This window comes from Pinus tabuliformis, chromosome 8 (genome assembly GCF_031772625.1).
Source record: "Pinus tabuliformis cultivar Carrire ecotype Pingquan chromosome 8, CPIR1, whole genome shotgun sequence".
In the NCBI taxonomy this organism is placed as follows: domain Eukaryota; kingdom Viridiplantae; phylum Streptophyta; class Pinopsida; order Pinales; family Pinaceae; genus Pinus; species Pinus tabuliformis.
In genome coordinates, this window is record NC_142294.1 from 940,034,837 (window position 1) to 940,058,127 (window position 23,291).

A 23,291-nucleotide genomic window follows, 5' to 3' on the forward strand; every position below is an offset into this window, starting at 1 on the left:
GTTATCTATGGCTTGCCTCTATTCTGTGAGCATTGCTCATATACAGTGGCAACGATTATTCTGTTACACAGTGGCAAAGATTACTTTGTCTCGCATTGAAATTATACAGGAGCAACGATTGGTAAAAGCTTGATAGTGACATAGAGAAATGGCGTTGACTCTACATGGCAGTAAAACTTGGCATATCAATGACTATGACCTTGCTATATGATGACAATGGCAGAGTAATCTATATGACAACAAGATCGAAACCTACATGATAAACTTTTGACATATAATATCCTCAATGTATACACTGCCTGTAGCAGCCAAATCGCAGTCCTCTAACGCTGTTATTGAATACATTTATATTTTATGATTTTAATGTCTTTTGACTCTTTTCTACATAGCTTGACTAGGGTCCTTTGTGTGAAGATTGCAGATTACATAAATGATATTTATTATTTATTATTGACTATGACACATAGATTTGAAAACCTTGTGACTGTCCTTAATATTTTCAGAAGCATGTGATCACAGATAGCAAACACAATAAAAGATGCCTATTTGTGACTGATAAGGCTACCCTGCTACCGTAGTCTCCACTTTAACTGATCAGTGAGATGAAGATCACAAGCAAACCCATGCTCAACTTGCAGATGCACTGAAAGTGACTCTAAGGCCTGTGTTATCTCCTTAGTTAATAACTTAATCCCTTTGCTTTTGAGGGTCAACAAGTAACCAACATCATGATCAAAGTAATAGATGCTGTATAGGTAGCAATGAGCATATTACTCTGCTGCCAAAGTTAGCATACCTGTAAACCTGTATAAAGATATGGCTGAACCTGTAAAATTGCAGCGTTGCAGTTATACTGTTATTGCTCTTACACTTTTAATTTTTAAAAGCTAGGCTATTAAAAATTTAATTTTCTTTCAAGACCTTTGGATTTTTCTTGTAGAACTTTGTTAAAGTTTAGTCCATTTGTCTTTGAAGAATGAGGATTTGATATTGAGACCTGCACCCATGGAATTTCGTAAATTCGTATTACTTATTAACTTATTAAGTTACTAATTCCAAATTTTTTTTGGTGCTGTAGGTTTCCTTTTGAGTTAGCCCACTACAAAATACAAATATGCCAAAAAACTTGGACCCATTTTGGGAGTATGGGATCCCTGATGGTGGGACAAATCGTGCATATCTTTCATGCAAATTGTGTGGGGACAAGATGACAGGTGGGGTTACACGACTGAAATACCATCTTGCTAGACTCACTGGACATGATGTTGGCATTTGTCAAGTTTCTAGTCCGGAGCTTATACGAAAAGCTCTTGAGGCAATTGAAGAAAAGGACAGAAAGAAGGAAGAGGCGGAAAGAAACAAAGCTGAACGTGCAGGTAGATCTTTTGGGATATCTTCTCCTGATTTTGATGTTCAGGGTAGTGGCCCTACTGGCCCTAGTGGGAGGGGCTCCACAACTGGCACACCATCACATGCTAGCGCTACTGCTAGTGTGAATGCGAGGTCATCATTTTTTGTTCCACGAACAGGAGCTGGAGCACAACTTGGCATAAAATCGCTTTATAAAAAAAAGGAGAAGGAAGAAGCAGATAGAGTCATGGGGAGGTGTATTTTTTGGAGCGACTTACCTCTCAGCATCACAAAAACCAATCCATTTTGGCAACCAATGTGTGATGCTATTGCTGTTGTGGGCCCAGGGTACAAAAGTGCCACATATGAGGAGTTGCAGGGGCCAATTCTTCAAGCAGAAAAACAGGACATCAACTCTAGATTGGCGGAGTTGAAACAGACATGGGAAGTCACTGGATGCACAGTGATGTCTGATGGTTGGACAGATAGGAAGGGTAGGACCCTTCTAAATTTCTTGGTACATTGTCCTAAAGGTACCATGTTTATTAAATCGTTGGATGCATCAGAACATATCAAAGATGCAGCAACGATATGTGAGTTGTTAGATGGGTTCATTCAGGAGATTGGTGTGCAGAATGTGGTGCAAGTCGTAACAGACAATGCAGCTAATTATGTGTCTGCCGGCAGAATGCTTATGGAGAGGCATCGCACATTGTTCTGGACTCCATGTGCAGCGCATTGTCTTGATTTGTTGCTTGAGGATATGGGGAAACTCTCCTTCATCAAGGAGGCAGTTGATATGGCTAGGAGCATCCCCAAGTTTATTTATAACCATGCTTTTGTTCTTAGCCTTATGAGGAGGTTCACTAGAAACAAGGAGTTGCGGCGTCCTGCCATCACACGTTTTGCCACAACCTTTATTACTCTTCAGTCTTTGCTTCGATGTCAGTACGAGTTGAAGCAAATGTTTGTGTCTGATGATTGGCGTGGTTGTAGATACAGCAGGAGACCTGATGGGAGAGCCATTGAAAAAATGGTGTACTCTGAGACATTTTGGCGTGGAGTACAAGAAGCATGTGCAGTTAGCGAACCTATAGTAAAGGTTCTTAGATTGGTGGATGGAGAGAAGCCTGCAATGCCTTATTTGTATGAGGGCATGGATAGGGCCAAGGAGGCCATTCGTTCCTATTATGCAGACAAGGGTTCTGCTGGCCTTAATAGGCAGATGATGTTATGGGATGTGATCGATAGTCGGTGGACAGGGATGCTTCATCGACCCATTCATGCAGCAGCACTCTTCCTCAACCCTGCATTTGCATACAAATGTAGTTTTCGTTTTGATGGCGAGGTGATGGAAGGGCTCCATTCCTGTATTGAGAGGATGGTACCTGATTCTGAGCTTCGTCGCAAAATCAGCCGCGAGATACATAGTTATCAGGATTGTGTTGGCCTATTTGGCTTTGATGATGCCATTAAGGAAAGGGCCCTCTTCATGCCACGTAAGTGACAAGTCATCACTCATTAGAAATTAGAAATTTGAATTTAATTATGTTTTAACTTTTAAGTTTTTGAATTTTTTATTTCATTATTTTGTTGTAGATCTTTGGTGGCGAAGCTATGGTGCAAGGGTACCAAATTTGCAAAATTTGGCTATACGAATCTTGAGTCAAACATGTAGCTCTTCAGGGTGTGAGCGCAATTGGAGTGTATTTGAGAAAATACACGCCAAAAAGCGCAACAGGTATAACTTTGAACTCAAGCCTTCAGTTGAGCAATTACACTTATTGTAATTTTTAATTTTTAATTTATGACCTTCAAGTGTCAAGAGTCAAGAGTCAAGACTCATTACTTTTTTTGACACTCTTACAGGTTGGAGTTCGCACGCCTCAACGATTTGGTGTATGTGCATTACAACATCCGACTTCGAGTGAGGCAAATAGAATCACCAGTGGATCCAGATGCCATTTCCTTAGACAATATTGATGTATTGTCTCCGTGGAGGGTGGAGTCTCAGGAGCCCATATTGGAGGAGTCACCTTCATGGTTGGAGGAGCCAGTGGCAGATGATCCATTAGAGCAGGGGCAGCAAGAGGAGGACTCGGAGTCAGAGGAGCAGCAACACTTAGAGGAGGAGCAGGAGGAGCAGGAGGACACTGCGGGAGCATCAGCATCAACACCATCTGCTATAGATATAGGAGAGCATAGCTCCATGCCTATCACTCATTATTTGACATTAGGTGCAGAGGCAGTGTCAGGGCCTTCTACTACTAGGGGCAGGCCTGGCAAACAGCCCATCATGTTTTCCCGTAAAAGGGGGAGAGGGCAGTAGATAGATAGCTGCTAGTTTTATTTGTTATGCTACATGTAACTCATGATGATGAGATACTTTTATTATTATATGTGATGTTATTTTGTATTGGTTCTCCACATTTGAGTCCTTGAATGGACAATTATCAGGGATTAGCACGATTTGGTATCGCCTTTGATATATCATTTCTATTTGACATCATATATATCAGTGTTTTCTTCATATTTATGTGCCAATGTGTTTATTTCATGTTGTTATTGCTTTATATGTTTAAAAATCTGAAAAAAATGAATATATTATGCATTTTTTATGCTTGCTTTTGTTGTTTAAATTCTGAACATGAAGATGTTGCTTTAAAAATTAAAATAGTTTCTTGAGTGTTTGCTGGGCACTGTATAGTTATACTCATTTAATGCCAATTTTTTGTTTTTTTTGTGCCCTAGGTTTGAATTAGTTCACTACAAATGTCAAATATGCCAAAAGCCTTGGACCCATTTTGGGAGTATGGGGAGGCTGTTGGTGGGGCAAATCAGGCATATATATCATGCAACTTGTGTGGGACCAAGATGTCAGGAGGGATTACACGATTGAAATACCATCTGGCTAAACTCTCTGCATATGATGCAGATGTTATGCCTTGTATGGTTTCTAGTGCAGAGGTTATACAAAAAGCTCGTGAAGCAATTGCTGAACAAGACAGAAAGAAAGCTGCTAGGGAGAGGCCAATGGTCTCAGATAGATAGCTGCTAGTTTTATTTGTTTTGCAACTTTTGCTACATATAAGTTTATAACTCATGATGATGAAATACTTTTAAACTTTTATATATGTGATGTTGTTTTGTTTGAGTCCTTGATTGGACAATTATCACTATCAGGGATCAGCAGGATATGTGATGTTATTTTGTTTGAGTCCTTGATTGGACAATTATCAGGGATCAGCAGGATTTGGTATCGCCTTTGAAGTTTGATGTATCATTTCTATTTGACATCATATATATCAATGCCTTCTTCATATTTATGTGCCAATGTGTTTAGTTCATGTTGTTATTGCTTTATATGTTTAGAAATCTGAAAAAAATGAATATATTATGCATTTTTTATGCTTGCCGATATTTGCCGATATTTTGCCGATATTTTCGCCGATATTTCCGATAAGATATTTTCTGGACCCTCGCCGATATTTTCCCGATACCGATATTATCAACACTGATTTTGACAATGCCCTGTGTGGAGTCCTGTTCTGGACATAAACTGTCGTGCTGCATGCCTCTGCCCACAGGAGTTTAGGCATATCCTGATCATACAGCATTTCCTTAGTTGCTTCCACAATAGTCCTATTTTTCCTTTTTGCTACTCCATTCTGCTCTGGATTGTAGGGCGTTGTCCACTCCCTTCTGATGCCTTCCTTACCGCAAAAATCGGTGAAGTCCTTGTCAACATACTCTCCACCATTGTCTAAGCACAACACCTTTATCTTCTTTCCAGTCAGATTCTCCACTAGAGCCTTGAACTCTTTGAATCGACCAAAAACCCCGTCCTTGATTTTCAGAAAGTAGATCCAAGTCTTCCTGGAATGGTCATCGATGAAGGTGATGAAGTATTCGGCACCACTAAGAGCTTTTGTGGACATCGATCCGCAGATGTCAGAGCGTATCAATCCTAGCACACTCTTAGCCCTATTGTTACTTCTAGAAAATGCTGCTTTGGCATACTTGTCCAAAGCACACCCTCTGCATACATCATCTCGTTCGGTACTTAGTTCTGAAACTCCTGATACTGTTTTCCTAAGAATTCTCAGAGCCCCATGGTGTAAGTGTCCCATCCTCTTGTGCCATAATTCGTTCAAATCTTTGTCTCCATTACTGCCTATCAGTTCCATTGGTGATTCTAACTGTAACCTGTACAACCTGTTACTTCTGATTCCAATCTAAGCCTTCTGTTTCCAACTCGGATGTTTAGCATATACTTTCTCCTTAATGAAGAAAATGTCAAAGCCCTTGTTTTGAAGTTGAGATACAGAGAGTAATTTCATCCCCAATCCTGGCACATGCAGCACATTGGTTGTTTGACGCCGCTCTCCTGCTTCGGTTTGAAAGACTACAGTACCTCTTCCTACTGGGGTACACTTTGCCTTATTTCCCATGGTGATTTGAAAATTCATTCTTTCTTCTTGATAATCTAAAAAACATTCTCAGATTCCTGTCATATGCCAGAAAGCTCCACTATCTATATACCAAACCTCAGAGCAGGCAGAGCTTGCTAAGCAAGCAACTTCTTCTTCCAATGTGGAAGCTAACATAGAATAATCATAATTCATGTCCCTTGTGCATTCTTCTAGAAATCTACGCGAGTCCCCTTGAGTGGATGCTTCTGCTTCATGCTCTTGACCCATAGTCGATTTTCGTCTCATGTTGCCAAATCTCTGCTCTGGTACCATGTGAAAATTTCTAAACTGAAATTCTACTGCAGCAACTGATTTATTTCACCTACTTATTATTCACAATAACTTATTTACGAAATCCCTTCAACAAATATTAAAATAAATTCTACTGCAGCTATCACACAATTACCCGGAGAAAAAATACATGCACAAGAACTAATCACATCAACACAGTTGTTTTTGGACAATTGTCCCCGGAAAAACCCAATGCGGGAAAATCGGTGCAGCAGATGAGGGCTTTATTAATCTTCAGCAGCAATTTCTTTTACAAGGAATGATTTTACAGAGAAACTAAAAGAAAACACTTGAGACTTTCCCTTTGACACTTTCTGACACTTTAGAGACCCTGCTCCCACTTCTGTGTCAGCTATGCATCACTCTACGTGGCTCTGCGTCCCTCTCAGTCAGCCTGCATGAGGGCTACGTCTCTCCTCTGGACTGCGTCTCTCTCTGCGCTGTCTCCCACTGTCCCTGTGTTACCTCTTCTTCAAACATTGCCTGTTGGTGATGCCCTCCTCTTCCTCCACCCTGCAACTCTCCCTCTAAAATCAATCTCCTTCTTTTGAGAATCGATTTTCGTTGAGACACTAAGTATCTGCTAGTGTGTCTCCAAATGATCCTCAAGTCTTCTCTTATACTTTTCCTGTTGATGTATCAACGGCCAAGATTAAGTCTCTAATCAATGGCTAAGATTAAAACAGACTTGATCCTCATCTCGTAGAAGCTTTTCGCCCTTATCTTTATTAATATCCATTAATATTTTTATTTTCCTAAGTTTAGATATAGGAACCCATTAAAAATATTAATTATTTTAGTAACTCCTCATCCGGGTGGAATTTCTCAAAACGATTTCTGGGTCTTGGAGATCTCATGTGCCTTAGCCTCTCCTCCAAATTTCAAGGTTAGAGCACATCCCATGCTAGAAAAAGTCAACAGCTACGAGATCCCTTGATGACAGTAGCAGAATGACGAGAGTCAGTTGGTGCGAGGAATGATGGAGCAATAGTGGCAAAGCTAGAGCGCCAAAGTCTGAAGCAGCGCAGTGGAGTGTTGCAGTAGTGCGGAAGGCACAAAGCAGATACAACAACAGCGTAGTAGCATCAGAGGGGCAACAAAGATTAGCAGCAGAGGTAGGTTCAGCGTCAAGGGTCATCCAAACTAACCAGCATGTCAGCTTTTGGGTGGCTTTTCAGTTGCTTACTTCTCAGCAACTGAGTTGCAGTGCAGCAGTTAGTAGTGGTAGTGCTATGGGCAGCATGATGTAGCATATTGAGAGGGAGCTGCAGTACGGATGTAGTAGTGGCAGTGGCAGTGTCATGGGCAACAGTGCAGATTGCAACAACACAGTGGATGAAGGGCAGCAGGCCGAGCATCAGCAGTGTAGAGGGCCGATGTCGTGGATCAGTGTGATACTTATGTTGGGAAGTATTGCTAGAGCACATTCCTTGCTAAGAGGGAGTCTTGATTTTTGGGTAGCATCGGATGTGCTCTAGCTCCGAAATTTTGTGGAGGGGCTAGAACACATGAGATCTCCAAGACCCAGAAATCGTTTGGAGAAATTCCACCTAGAGTGCATGTTATTCAAATAATTAATTATTTTTAATGGTGCCTAAGTTAAAACTTAGGAAATTAAAATAATTAAAGTGAATTAATGTAAATATGGGCGATAAGCTTTTAAGTGACGAGGATCAAGTCTAATTTAATCTTAGTCGTTGATTAGAGATTAGATCACGACCGTTGATTTCTCAACGGGAAAAGTATAAAGGAAGGCTTGGGGTCAGTTGGAGAACACACACAAGGAAAGCAGCACTTGAGCTAGATCGAAATTCTCGGGTTTGGTTTGCTAAGAATTTCGAAGTGAGCTTCTAGTGCAGAGAGGGGCAGTTCAACAGTGGGACTTTTGTCCAAGGCCGAGAATATATAGCAGAGAGGCATCACAGCACCAAGGAAAGACAACGCAGCTCCAGGTTGGTGACGCAGAGGCTAGAGGGCTGACGCAGTCACATAGAGGCAGCGCTAAGGTTTTTGTAAGGCAGATTGGGCATCAATTCAGTAGATCAATTTTTGAACCGGGAAGGCTCACCGGGAGGGTGACACAGCTCCTAGAGGAGGTGACGCAGTCCTAGCGCAGAGCTAGGAGCAGCCATCGCTGCACAGCACTGGGGATAGCGCAGTCACCTATGGGGTTTGTTCATCCAGTTGTTGGATCCGCCAAAATATTTGTCTCTAGATAGAGGTACTTCTGTCGGGTTTATTCTCTGTTGGGTGAACCGGATTTGGCACCCTAGTTGTATTCAGAAATCTACATAATAATAAAACCCTCATATTTGTTGCACCGGTTTTCCCACACTGGGTTTTTCCAGGGACGTTTAGTCCAAAAATAAGTGTCCTTTGTGTGGTTGTCTCATTTATTTTTCAGTACTTGATCTGTATATTGGTGTAGGTTGCAGTGTATTTGCATTAATATTTTCTGAATAATTCTGAAAATAACTTGTTAAAATGAAGAACATAAGTAGGTAATGCAAATTAGTTGGTGGGGTAGCATTCACAACAGGAGCCATGGAGCATTAATGCTCCTTCTTGGTGGCATTAGGATCCAGGTGGATCTACTAGTAGCAGGTTGAATTAGAGACGAACATGGGATCCAGGTATTGGAGGATCTAGTCATGTTTTGATAGCTTGGAGGCGTGATGTGGACTAGTGGTTCGTATGGGATCCAAGCATTGGGTCTCAGTTGTGTTGGGGCCTGGGCCACCAGATTGGTCCATAAGTTTGGATTGCTTGAGGGCAAGCAATCTTGGGGCAGGAGGACAGTCATGTCCCCATTTTTATTCTTCTTCATAGTACAGCCAGGGTAGATTTCTAAGGCATGGGATGGCCAGGTCTATGGAGCAGGTTATGTCATCAGGAGTCTCGATGGAGTTTTGAGGAGTTTCTATGAGGTCTGGCGGCATTCGCTTGGTATATTCCATCATCCACCTAGTTTTCCTTTCATTCCGACGCATTCCAACAACTTTCAAAAAACTGAGTTATTAGTGGGCTTGACTCAATTAATTACGCTTAAGGTGGCATTCCAGGAGGAAGACGTGGCAGAACACCTTAGTGTAATAGCTCGTTGGAATCGGGACGAGAATATCTACATGATGGGATGGTTAGATGAGAGTTTCAATGACTTGGTGAGACATGATGGCCAATTTACCATTTTCCCGCATTAAAAAGAATATTAAATAAAAGAGGGAAAAGTGCTCTATAATTAAAATAATAATAAAATAGAAGGTTCTAGACGAGTCTACCAAATCTAAAAAATTGGAGGAGGAGACCATTGGAGGACATCTTGGAGTTGATATTGTTTTTGTATGAGAGGTTGAGAACCTGGTTCTCTACTCCATTGGTAGCCCCAGGATGAAAACCCTCAGGTGATTTAGAGAGTTTAGGCGAGCACCCATCTCCCCTTGGTGGATTCATTCAAAATCCACAAGTGTAGTGATTGTTTTTCTGTTTTAGTTTGGAGACCGGAGGGTCGTTCCCAGCTATTGTATTGGCATATATTTATATATAATAAAGCTGGATTTTGGTTGCTGCATTTCTCTTTGTTCCTAATGTTGTGATTTTTAATGAGTTTTATGCAATTTGTAGTTTTATGGCTTCAGTCAAATTTCAAGTGTTTGTTTTTTTCATGGCAATTTCTTGTTAAGTGCTTGATAATTTGATTTAAAGGGTTTGTTCAAAATTTCCTCCATTTGGGACATTACAATGGGGACTTTGACTAATATAATGATGAACCAAGCATGAAACCCATGCTTTAATAAGTCATTGTTATAATAATAAAAATTATTTTCTTTATTCTTTTGACAAGTACATTACAAGATGACTCAAATACTTTAAATGAAGAACAAAGTTGAGCATACTCATTCGACAAGATTGTTACCATAGCTCTCTATCCCTGAGCGGAAATAGGAGAGCATCTCCATGGATTTTATCATTGGGTTACCTCAGGTATTGGGTAAGGACTACATATATGTAGTGGTGGACCGGCTTATGAAGTTTGTGCACTTCTCTGTCATACCATCTAAGTATTCAGCAGCACAGGTGGTTGAGCTATTCTTCAGGGAGGTCTTCTAATTGTATGGGTTGTTGAAGGCCATCGTGAGCGACAGAGACATTAGATTTATGGGTGGCTCCTGGTAGGAGTTATTCGGACTTGTCGGGATGGAGACATCGAGCACTAGTCACCACCCACAAACTGAAGGGCAGACTGAGATAGTCAACAAGTGGTTGGAGGGTTATCTCAAAAATTATGTATCTGGCCAACATAAGGCATGGATAAAGTGGTTGCATCTAGGGGAGCATTGCTACAACACCACTTTCCACATGTCTATTGGTATGACGCCCTTCAAAGCACTGTATGGATATGATGCCCCTACATTTGAAACTGCATACTTGGGGATAGTTGTGCCCCTTTCGCTAAAGATTGGATTTAGGAGAGCTAAGGTATCTTACAAGTCCTCAAGGACAATTTGCAGACATATCAAAACCAGCAAAAATTATATGCAGACAAGCATAGGTAGAGCACAACATTGAAGTAGGAGATATGGTATACCTTCGTCTACAACCTCACACGCAGTCATCACTCAAAACAAAGGGGGCAGAAAAACTAAAACTCAAGTTCTATGGGCCATATAGAATAGTGAGACGAGTTAGAGAAGTGGCCTATGAGCTTGATCTTCCTGAGGGATGTAAAATTCGCAATGGATTCCATGTTTCATCCCTCAAAAAGGCCTTAGGGAAGCATGTAGTCAATTCCACTGAGCTCCCCCCATTAGACAAGGAAGGAGAGCTAATTCTGGTTCCAGAAGAGATTCTGGAGACAAGGGAGTGAAAGTTGAGGAATAGAACCATGGAGTACCTGGTGAAGTGGAAGGATTTACGAGTTGAGGATGCCACTTAGGAGGGTGAATAAGCACTCAAACATCCGAAACTAAAGTTGCTTGAGGGCAAGCAATCTTGGGCGGGGAGGACTATAATGTCCCCAACCACTTAGGAAGCATGAGACGAGGTTCCACTAGCCTAATAAAGTTTCCGTAGGCTAAGGCGGGAAAAAATTTAACTAAGGGAACATGATTAGCGTAGGAAAAACATTATAAATGTTGAAGTGGTGAAAAATGGGTCATATCCTAGGCTAATGAAAGGTCACTTTTAATTTATAGAGTGAAAAAGTTCCTAAAGTGACTTTATAAATTAAAAAGGTAAAATGGTGGCAAAGGTGGTCACTAAGTTATAAAAGGGGAAAAGTGAGGTGAGGAGTCTCTCCTCATTCTATCATTTGTGATTTGACAAAAATGGATTTTTTGAGAGATTTTGGAAAAGAGCTTAGGGTCTGAGAAACCCTAGCTGCCATTTTTAGCTTTGGTGTTGAAACTATACACCTTAGTTGATTCTGAGAACAGAGTCACTCAGATTTCGCCATTGTGCTTACTTGAAGGAGAAGATTTGCAGAAGATAATGGAGATAAAAGTGCTATCAATTGATTTTATCTTCTGATTTTGTGTTTTCTATATATCATCTTACAGGTGGGACCTCCAAGCTAAATCTGAGGTCAATATTACGATTGAAGAGGGGCTAAGCTCAGCCATAAGTTCCAGGGCCGAGTTCATTCATTATTTGGTTGGTCAAGTTCTGGTCATATTGGGCCGAGTTTCTCATTATTTAGAGGGGTCAAGTTACCTCTCCTTATTGCTGGTTCAAATTTTCTCTCTTTGTTGGTGCGTATCTGAGCTAACAGAGGACCACACTCAGTCCCTAATCTCATGGTTACAGTGCTGAAGGAAAGGGACCTTGTTTCACTGTGCTCTCTGGAGTTGGGTCGAGTTTCTCTCTTGTTGATGACAGTCAAGACTCAAAACAAAGGACGTAGTCTCCCTTCCTTATTGGCTACGCTTTATATTTCTGAACACAACAGTTACGTCAGTGGGCGATCTGAGCTGAAATTAACAAGTTTAAGGGACCACATTTATATCAGTCTCAAAAGGGGGTTCAATCATTGATTTATGTGGGACGTGTTCATTCATATAGAGGCCTGTTCGAGCTGCCTATATGTCAAGTCATCTCTTGCTGAAGCATACTCCTGAGGAACAGTACCCTTATTATTGTATATTTTGCTGGTGTCTATGATCATATTGCTTCTTTATTGCTGTAGCGAATGTATAGCAGTGGTATGTGTTATCCTCATATCCCAATCCAAGTTATATCTTATTGAGTTGTGGTAGTCTTGTGGTGTTACTCTTGTACTGTGCTCTTTATTTGAGATTTATAATGAAAAACACACCTACAGTCATATGTCCTTAAACCATTTGACGAAATGTCTCTCTGAAGTAACTCAGTTATGTTGAATTTATACTTATAACTAGGTTCAGTCTTCATAGTGTACAGTTTGTCATTAATTATAATTTGTTTAGCATGTTTTTCATGTTGGAGTCAAAAAGATTTTATTTGAAGTCAAAAGAAAATATTTTTTTTAATTATTGTGTCCCTCAAGTGGGCTAAGTCGGCCCTTATGGCAGATAAGTCAGCTCAGCTCAAGTGACACCCTTTCACATGAACAAGAAGGGTATTTATACACCTAGTCGCCCTCCTCCAAGCTTCGGAATTCTGTAGCAACTCATATATCACATATGTACCATAACAAGAGGCACTTTTCATGGCAGAACAGAGGCATTTTGCGTGATGAATATGAGTTATTCAAGGGATAATCTCCTGAAGCATCTGGATTCCAAGCTATCTATAACACTATGTTCCTGAAGCATCCAAGTTACCTGTGGCTCTATGTATGTTCCTGTAGTGTTTGTGATAGTTCATACGAAGTTTTCTGAGGCAAAGATAAGAATCATATCTTGGACAAACTTGTGGCAACATTCTTATGGACTAAATTACTAATGTTTTCATGGAGGACTGACTTGGCAATTCAGGGAAGAGTTGTTACTATGACTTGGATTTCTCCTGTTGACAAAGATTCTGTAAGGAAAGGTTTGATGGGTTTTCCCTTTGTGGATTTTGCCCTGGCCACTGGCCTAATCTCTGGTGTCTCTTGTTTCTTATGCACTTTGATTCCTGCTTTTCTTTATGTTTTGAATGTGTAATTACTTGATGACATAATCTAATGAAGTAAATGCTAAATGAAAGAAATATATAGATAGTCAAAAGTAATTATCATGTTAAGAAATTCTAGATTGCAACCAAATTTCCACATTGTATCAGAGCTAGTTTTGAGTAGCAACCTGATGGGATGAGTTCTATATGAAATATCTGTGACAATTTCTTGCATCCAAGATCTGAAACATTTATCTGAGGCCGAGTTCAAGGATAGCTGAACATGGGTAATTCTAGGCAGGGTTATGTTTGAGTTATTTAGTGCTCTCTCTGTAATAGCCGAGCCTGAAAATAGTGTTCCTGAGGTAGGTCAAAGACCCCTGTTTGTAGAAGAAAACAAGGCCAAGTGAGGGCCAAGTCTCCTCAAGGAAAAGAGCAGGTCGAAGAAGTCCGTTGAGTACAAAGTATCTCTGAGAAGTCTCTTGAAGTGACTTGTATCCTGTGCATGAACCGAACTCAATAACAATCAGTTTTGTGGCTTGATTCTTTATGAGTGGTCCAAAATCTGCAACAAATCACCTGTGCAGTAGGTCAAAAACTGTTATGACACCTGTGACAGAAATTTGAACCTATAACAAAAGATTCGAACTATTACAAAGTCTGTGATATAGAGATCCGAATTAAGACAGAGGTCTGTTGTATATATTGTGTGACAGAGATCTAAGATCTGTGGTATATATTGTGATAGAAATCCGAGGTCTGTGATATATATTGACAGAGATCCGAGGTCTGCGGTATCGAACTAATACAGAAGTCTGTGAGATTCGAACTAGTACAAAGAATCTGTGGTGACATCCTGTGGTTCAGACTCCAGAGTATATTGACAAGAAGCCAATCTGATGTTCAATTTCTGACCTTAAATATAAGGAGGAGGTGAGACTTAGTCACAAGCGATGTAGTTGATTGGAAAAGAATTGACCTGGTACATATCTCTGCCTAAACAAAATAACTTTGGAAGAAATGATTAGGGTCTAATAATCTGAAGCATGGCGCTCAAGGTATGTATTTGTTTATCTTTATATCTCAAAGAGATTTGTCAGCAAAGGTCTAATCTAGGGCTAGTCATAAGTCTGTTCTCTTTGAATTTAATTACTTCTAATCCAATGATGCAAGAAGATCTCAGCATGTCATAAAGGTATGTGCAAAGCTCTTTACATTTAGAAGATTGAGTCAATTTAATGGTATTATTAAATGTGATTGTGAATACAATATTGTCTAATACTAAGTGACATTGTTTTTCCATGTAAATCATGATCAATTGAGTATAAGAACCAAGAAGCCAGAGATCTGGATTACAAGAAAGTCTGCAAGAAGCAGGTAATGAAAAGATGCATTGTATATGACAAGACATAATTGATATGATAGTTGATACTTGTAAAACTTGCAAGTCTGCAAGATCCCAGGTTTTGAAGATTGAATCATCCAATGTTCGTAAATCCTAGCAAAGGTCTAAACAAGAAAAACCCTAGGACTAATCATTTCCATTGTAAGAAGAAACCCTAGCTCTTGGGAATGACATAAATGACATCATGCTGATGTGAGGTCTAAGACTAAGCAGGAGCTGACCTTTCTCAAAAGATAAGTATAAATTTTCTCTTTAAACAAGACTATTGTTATTGCCTTTAATTTTTTATTTACTATTGTTATTTTCTTTAATTTTTGGTTAGTCTCTTGTCTATCTATCCTTGGTTATAATTGTTCTTCCATGACCTCCGAATGAAGATTGCAGGTACATATTAGAAGTTGCCAAGGTTTTGACAACGGTAGGAAGAAGTGGAAGAACGAAGCAAAGCAAGAGGACTTTCCATAATTGCGACTTGAAGGATATTGTACTAGATGAGCTCCAAGTTCAAAGGGAGCAGATGGTTTAAAGTATACCTTGATTGTCAAGATCTGCAGCAAACAGCAGGATGGAAGCAAGATTTGAGAAAGTTATGTTCATTTCTGGTAGCATCGGATGTGCTCTAAGCCTCAAAATTTGCAGGGAGGCTTGGACACATGTATTCCACAATACCCAGAATCGTTTTGGGAAATTCCACCCGGAATCAATTTTATTAAAATAATTAATTATTTTTAATGGGTGCCTAAGTCTAAACTTAGGAAATTAAAATAATTAAAAGGTATTAATCAAACTATGGGTGAAACTTCTAGAAGAAGACGAGGATCAAGCCAAAATGATCTGAGCCATTGATTAGAATCTAATATGGGTCGTTGGTTCTCAACAGAAGGATTATAAGAAGAGGCTTGATGGGCATTTGGAAAATATATCTAGTGGAGGTCAGAAGATCGAATTTCTGAAGCACAGCAGTTGCCGGGGAGATAATTCGAAGTGATCTTTTGTAGTGAGGGGCAGGGATAGTTCTGGTTGGAGATTTATCTTGATCCAGGAAAACTCAGTAGAGGAGGCAGAGAGAGATCCGGGAGAGGCAGCACAGAGACTAAGATGGCCAGCGTAGGCTGACGCAGAGGTAGCGAATCGATTTCTGAAGCCGGAAGTCGGGGTGTGAGGTCAGGAGGTGCAAATCGAAGTTCTTGGGATACAAATCGATCAGCAGAGGGAGTGACGTTGTCCCTAGACATTATGACACTGGGTTGACGCAGTGACTACATAGAGGCGGTGCAAAGGCAGCAATGGGAAAGCCATTCTGTGGCTGGATCAGTCGGGATCGCCTGTCAGTGATGTTCTTTGTACTGGATAACCAACAAGGCATCCGGAGATTGTATTTAGAAACTACTTCTTAATAATACAAACCCTCAATTGCTGCGCCGGCTTTCCCACAATGGGTTTTTCTGGTGACGTTTGTCCAAAAATAATGGTGTAATGTGGTGTGTTATTTCTTTCTTGCTCAGTTTCTTGTTTCCGCTTATAATTTAATTGGTGAAGACTGCAGTGTATTAGTTTTAATGTTTACTATAGGAAAGAGTAGATAATTTGTTCAGTAGTTAACAAATAGCAGGAAATTAATCAGTTGTTGCAGTGGTGATTCGGGTAATCGAATTTTCACATGTTATCCCTGTAAGAGGGAGTGGATCATGTCAAGACGTTTGCCTCAGTTGTCTCAGATTTTTGAAGAGCGTGAAAAAGCGTCATGATCAAGGATGATCATATTTAATTTGTCTCTGACTGAGGGAGAAGTTGTGAAGAAAGTATTGTCGTCAGAAGGGAGCAGTAAAGCTCGAATATATATTTCCATTGATGAGCAAATAGTCGATATGCTGATGAAACCTCTTTCTGAAAAGAAGTTTGAGATGCATCTTTGATTAAGAGGGAGTGATGACTATATTATTGATATGGGTTCTCCCTGTGTCTTGTACTTTGACTTGAATTAGGGAGGTTAAGCTTGTGTCAAGTACATTGACCAGAACTAGGGAGAATGGTTTGAAAAATTGGATAACATCGGACTAACATTCTTCCTGCGTCATGTACTTTGACCTGATTAGGGAGGTTATCCCTATGTCAAGTACATAGGCCTAATTAGGAAGAATGGTCTGGTGGACTGACATTCTTCCTGTGTCATTGTATAGTGACCTAATTAGGGTTGTAATCCCTGTGTCACTTTGACCAGATTAAGAAGAATGGTCTTGTGGACAGACATTTTCCTATGTCATTGTATAATGACCTGATTAGGGTTGTAGTCCCTATGTCACTTTGACTTGTATAGGCAAATGGCTCGGTAGAGGACATTGATTATTTTTGTGTCATTGTATAGTGACCTAATTAGGGAGGTTATCCCTGTGTCACTTTGACTTGATTAGAGAGAATGGTCCTAGAGGTTGTAGCCTCCCAACATCATGCTCTGATCTCTTTCTAGAGTGAGCTTGTTTTGCCATACGTCAAAGGTATTGACTGGGTTATGGCAGTGTGGTTGATGTTGGTAATGATATTGATGATGATGCTTATCCTAATCTTGATGATCCTTTCTTATATAAGTCTTCAACTTGAGAACATCTTGATAGTCATTATGAATACCTCCCTAGTTAAGAGGGAGTGTTGAAGTTGTAACTAGGTTTGATCTACATAATGTATAGTTTGTCATTAATTATAATTTGTTTAACATGTTGTTCATGCTGGAGTCAAAAATATTTTATTTGAAGTCAAAAGAAACCATTTTTTAAAGTATTTTCTCCATCAAGTAGACCAAGTCAGCCCTCCTAGTAGATAAATCGGCTCAGCTCAAGTGACACCCTTTTGTTGGAAATACTAAGAGGGAGGGTGAATCAGTATTCCTTCTCAATTGTTACTTCTACCAGTTAGATCACTTATATTTAGAACACAAAATGAACAATAAGAATAAATGTTTTATTAATTTCTTCAATAAATCAAGTAAAATATATGTAGGGCTCCAACCCTAGATGAAGACACCGATATTCAATCTCCCAGGCTCCAACCTATATTTGCCAAGCACCGATTTGGACTTCCAAGGCTCCAACCTCGTCAATTTTGAGGCACCAACCTTGTCTTTTCAAGGCTCCAACCCTATATCTAGTTCAAGCTCCGACCTGGTTTCTTGAGGACTCTGATCCTCTAGGGCTCCAACCCTATCCTCCAAGGCACCAACCTTGCCTTTTCAAGGCTCCAACCTCTTGAGCTCCAACCCTTAGCTTCACTATGTCAAGATGTGTTTTGGTTATACTTCACGGCTCCCTATGTCTTCTTCAACGACCCTTGTCAATCTTCTTTTAGTCTTTGCTTTAGTCTTCACGTCACGTCATCAATGACAACCTTGATCTCTTTAGAAGTTGTCTCCACAGCTCTTCATAATACCCAATCAAACTTTTCCAACGTTACTCCATGAGGGCTTCAATCACGCATCAAGGTCTCCAAAAATGTCTCCAAGGTCAACTTCTATTATGCTTCCAATTGTCTTCAATAAGCTGCTCCAAATGAAAGTCAAAGCAATACTCCTCAAAGTATGCTCCAAAACTGATCTTCAAAATGGTCTCCAACAAGCTCAAGTCTTCTCAAGTCTTCCCCAAATAATGGCTTCCAAAACACTCAAATGAACCCTTCAAGAATGCACTGAGATGTCTTCAAAAATGTCACTCAAGTTTGCTTCAAAATGTCCACGAAGTAAGCCCACAAGTCAGCTCAATCAAGCCCAATAAAACTGCCCAAACAAGCTCAACAATTTTGCCCAATCAAGAATGTCTTCAAACAGTTTTGAACAACAAATGTTTTCAAATACTTCTGAACTGCCAATATTGTGCTTCAAAAGTATGCAATAAACTGCCAACTCTTGTGCTTCCAAGGTCTGCAATTGTTAAAATTGGCAACTAGGGCCAAACTCCATGTGGATCACCTTATTTATGGCTTCTGATATTTTTCCTAGATTCCTCTCATCGAGAGGTGTAGGATTGATCTAAAGATCGTCCAATTCTAATAAGTATTTATGGAGATATGAATTTATTTTGATTATGGACAAATTGTCAAGGTCGACCAACAAACTTATGTAGGCTCAAAAGCCCAACAGTCACGTCTAGTCATCCTCAACGTTTGCATATAAATACAAGGAGCATTCTCTTAATTTGGACAATTCAATTCACTCATCTTCTCTCTCTCTCCTACGCATAAAAGGAGCCTCTCTCTCTCTCACACGTGTCACTGAAAGGAAGACGTCCTAGGGCAAGGAAGATGCAAAAAGGACGCTAGGGCAGCAGGTCATCTCTTTGACCAGCGTTGACCTTCCAGAAGTGCGGATTTAGTGTGGTTGCCTCTCTTAGGCAGGCTGCAATTTTTGGCACAAAAATCGATGTGATCTGACCTCTGGTTTGACCAATGTTGACTGCCCTAGTTTAGGTTTGTAGTTGACTTCAGAAATCTGCAAATTGACTGAACTTTTGGGGTTGTTCAAGGGTTGTTTCTTTAGGCTGTTCGAGGACAAGTTGACCAGAAATTGACCAAGTAATTTTGAGGTCAATTTCAACTAGTTTGACCAAGTTTGACTTTTATGATCTAGGGTTTGCTGCGGCTGATATAAAATTAATTCCTGACAAGGAAATGACACTCACAACTCTTGGAGGACTGCCATCTAAATGGTATATATTCAGGACTACTCTTCTCAACAATAATGTAATTCCTGAATTTGAGGAATTAATGGCCAAATGCATTCAAGAAGAAACGAGGATGGAAGAGCAAGACACTCACAACTCTTGGAGGACTGCCATCTAAATGGTACATATTCAGGACTACTCTTCTCAACAATAATGTAATTCCTGAATTTGAGGAATTAACGGCCAAATGCAATCAAGAAGAAACAAGGATGGAAGAGCAAGAAATTCAAATACTTAAAGGTCATCCCTCTGCCTTTTCTTCTCATACTAAAAGAAGAAACAATTTCAGCACTAAATTCAAAGGAAAGGTTGGATCAAAGGGTGGAAGAAAAGGACGATGTTACAATTGCAATAAAACGGGTCACTATGCAAGGGACTCATGATCAAAATCGGGACGATGATCAAAATCCCTCTCAAGGCAATCAAAGAAATGGTAGGTCAAATGGCAAAGGTAAAAGAAGTGTCGGAAATCAAGGAAGAGGACAACCATTCAAGAAGGCAAGAAATTCCAGGTATGAATCTAACACTGTTAACAATAAGTAGGATGAATATTATCTACCAGCAGCTCTATCTACTACTGCTTCCCTGGACTCGCTGGGAAATTGGCTTATTGATAGTGGTGCCTCAAGGCACTTCACTGGTTACAAAGAAGCTCTCTATAATCTGATAGAGAAGGAAACTAACCTGGAACTTGTTCTTGGAGATAATTCAAAATATCCTGTGAAAGGCATAGGAAATGTCACTCTTCAATTGAATCAGGGTAATACCATCCACTTACAAGATGTATTATATGTGCCTGATCTCAAAAAGAACCTGATGTCCATTTCGCCAATGGAAGACAAAGGCTACAAAGTGGCCTTCAGCGATGGCAAGGTACGTGTATGGAAAAAGAACTTTAAAGATGCTTTTACTCTTGGGTTTCGAGTTGATTCATTATATCAGGTCGGAGGAAGTCCGTTGGGTGTCATGTCTTGTGACACATCTCTTCAGTTCGAACTATGGCATCGGAGGTTTGCTCACCTTCATTATAAAGCTCTACCTGATATAAGGAAAATGGTGACCGGGATGCCCGAGTTTAGATTAGAGCAAGAAGGTGTATGTCCAGGATGTGCTGAAGGGAAGCTCAAAAGGGGACCATTCCCCTCAAGCCAAAGCAAGACCTCCAATATATTGCAGTTGGTTCACTTAGACATATCCGATATGATGCCTGTGAACTCCTTGGGAGGATATTTATATTACCTCACTTTTACAGATGATTATTCTCGCAAGACTTGGATATACTTCTTGAAAAAGAAGGATGAAGTGTTCTCCTGGTTTCGGCACTTCAAAGCCTTGATCGAGAATCAAACCAAAAAGAAGATCAAAATCTTAAGGACTAATAATGGGACTGAATATGAATCCAATGAGTTTCATGACTTTTGCAAAGAGGCTGGCATTAAGAGGGAGACTACTACACCATATACTCCTGAGCAGAATGGTGTGGCGGAAAGAAAGAATCGTACAATTGTGGAAGTTGTCTGTCCTATGCTCCATGATCAAAGACTTCCGAAGTCTCTATGGGCCGAAGCTGCAAATACCGTCGTACATGTACACTCATCAAGCATTGGGTTCCCAGACTCCTGAAGAAATGTTCACCGGTAAGAAACCTGACGTATCTCATTTTAGAATTTTTGGAAGTCCTGTATATTTTCATGTGCCTAAAGAAAAAAGGAATAAATTGGGTGCATCTTGAAAGAAAGGAATCTTCATGGGCTATAGCGAAAATACTAAGGGCTATAGAATCTATGTAGCTGGTCAAAGGGAAGTCGAGATTAGTCATGATGTCACCTTTGACGAAGATATGGCTCTTAGCAAGGTAGACAATCTTCCTACTTTAAGGGGATATAAAGAAGTTGACTTCGGGGAACCGAAGGAAAAGGAAGATGAGACAATGCCCGATGTGGAAGAACCTATGGATCCTATTGATCCTCCTCCGCAAGAGCCTTCGTCTTCTAGGAAGAGGCCTTCATGTCTTAGGGGGACACTTGATGATGCTAAAGGACACATTGCACCCCGAGGAACCTTCCATGAAAGTAAGAAGCCGAACAGGTATCAGGGATACCTGACCATCATGAGCACGATCATCCAAAATGAGCCTTTGTCATTCACAGATGCCATCAAGCATCAACTATGGAAGGATGCTATGACCGAGGAATATGAGTCCATTATGAAAAACGATGTTTGGGGTGTGGTCCCCAAACCTCAAGACAAAGCAGTTGTCACTTCAAAATGGCTTTACAAGATAAAGCATGCAGTTGATGGAAGTGCGGAAAAGTATAAGGCTCGTTTTGTCGCTCGTGGCTTCTCCTAGAAGGAAGGTATAGACTATGATGAGATATTTGCACCTGTTGCCCGATATACCACCATCCGCTCGATCATAGCCCTTACTGCTTTGCAAGGATGGAACCTACATCAAATGGATGTCAAGACTGCGTTCTTACATGGTTCAATCAAAGAGGAGGTCTATGTGGAGCAACCCGAAGGATTTGACATTTATGATCGAGAATCTCATGTGTGCAGGTTGAAAAAGGCCCTCTATGGGCTAAAGCAAGCACCCCGAGCATGGTATGAAAGGATAGATAACTACTTGATGAAGCTGGGATTCACTAGGAGTGAAGCCGACCCTAACCTTTACTTTAAGGTTATAGATGACAAGCCTCTCATACTGGTGCTATATGTTGACGACCTCTTTCTAATAGGTGCAGACCCTCTCATTCACGAATGTAAGAGGGAGCTGGCTTCTGAGTTCGAGATGAAATACCTAGGACTTTTGCACTATTTCCTAGGACTGGGAGTCTGGCAAAAACCAGGGGAGATTTTCCTATCTCAAGGAAAATATGTGGTGAAGATTTTCCTATCGGAGCATTAATGTTCTTGGTGAACTATCGTCCGGATATATGCTTTGCAATCAACACATTGAGTCAACATATGGTTGAGCCTCACCACTCACATTGGATTGGTGCAAATAATCTGTTGAGATATCTTCGTGACACAATCACTCATGGGTTGAGATACACTGCCGGAGATGTAAGACTACTTGGGTATACTGATGCTGATTGGGCAAGCAGTGTGATGGACCAGAAAAGCACTTACGGGTGTTGTTTCTGTTTGGGATCTACCTCAATATCCTGGATGAGCAGGAAGTAGAAGTCAGTGGCTTTGAGCACCACTGAGGCAGAGTACATTGCTGCTAGCATGGCCTCCTGTGAGGCAGTCTGGTTGTGAAAGCTCTTCAGTGAGCTATTTGGATTTACATTGGATACCACCATGATTCTGTGTGACAACCAGAGCAGGATCCGTTTATTAGAGAATCATGTATTTCATGATCACTCCAAGCATATCGATATCAAGTACCACTATATTCAAGATATGGTGCAGCGAGGAGCAATAAGGCTCCAACATATCGGTACAGATGAACAAGTCGCCGACATTTTGACAAAGCCCCTAGGAAAGGTCAAATTCCTGACTTTCCGAGAACGACTTGGTGTCATTCAGAGACCCTCTTATGAGGGTCGAGTATGATGTATTGAGCTCTTGGAGCTCCAAGGGGGCGCGGGGTACTTCTTGGAGTGACATGTGACCACAGGGCAACTCACCATCCCCTGGTGGTGCACTATGTACAGGGTAAAGGTTCAACCTTCCCCTGTGACACCCCATGGCAACTGTGGAACAGGATGATTAGTTCTCCTGTGGGCCAGGATGATTCGTTCTCCGTGGCGACTGCGGAGCAGGATGATTAATTCTCCAGTAGGCCAAGATGATTAGTTCTCTGTGGCATCCACTGGACAAAATGATTCATTCTCCTGTGGACAAGATGATTAGTTCTCCTGTCGAGGCATCCTACCCATGCAGTCTGGGACTCATGGGAAGTACCTCTCATCTGATCAATGAGCAGGGAAATGAGGATAGGGACTATAGTAGTACTATCGATGGACGCATCGCTGTATCTACCGTACT

General features: G+C 40.7%; 2 protein-coding genes across 6 annotated transcripts in view; one reads left to right on the forward strand and one right to left on the reverse strand.

Moving 5' to 3' along the window:
• NPQ1 (non-photochemical quenching 1) overlaps positions 1-23,291 on the reverse strand; it is a 230,466-nt gene that overhangs the window by 17,550 nt on the left and 189,625 nt on the right. The window lies entirely within an intron of this gene.
• On the forward strand, positions 1,081-4,784 carry LOC149238594 (uncharacterized). The gene is made up of 3 exons (XM_089367009.1): positions 1,081-2,849; positions 2,950-3,091; positions 3,220-4,784. The coding sequence occupies exons 1-3, from the start codon at positions 1,115-1,117 to the stop codon at positions 3,677-3,679; spliced, it is 2,337 nt and encodes a 778-aa protein (XP_089223135.1). The 5' UTR covers positions 1,081-1,114; the 3' UTR covers positions 3,680-4,784.

Coding starts and splice junctions, on each gene's coding strand:
- LOC149238594 (XM_089367009.1), top strand. CDS start 1,115: ATGCCAAAAAACTTGGACCCATTTTGGGAGTATGGGATCCCTGATGGT. Junction 2,850..2,949: donor AAGGGCCCTCTTCATGCCAC/GTAAGTGACAAG, acceptor ATTTTGTTGTAG/ATCTTTGGTGGCGAAGCTAT. Junction 3,092..3,219: donor CACGCCAAAAAGCGCAACAG/GTATAACTTTGA, acceptor ACACTCTTACAG/GTTGGAGTTCGCACGCCTCA.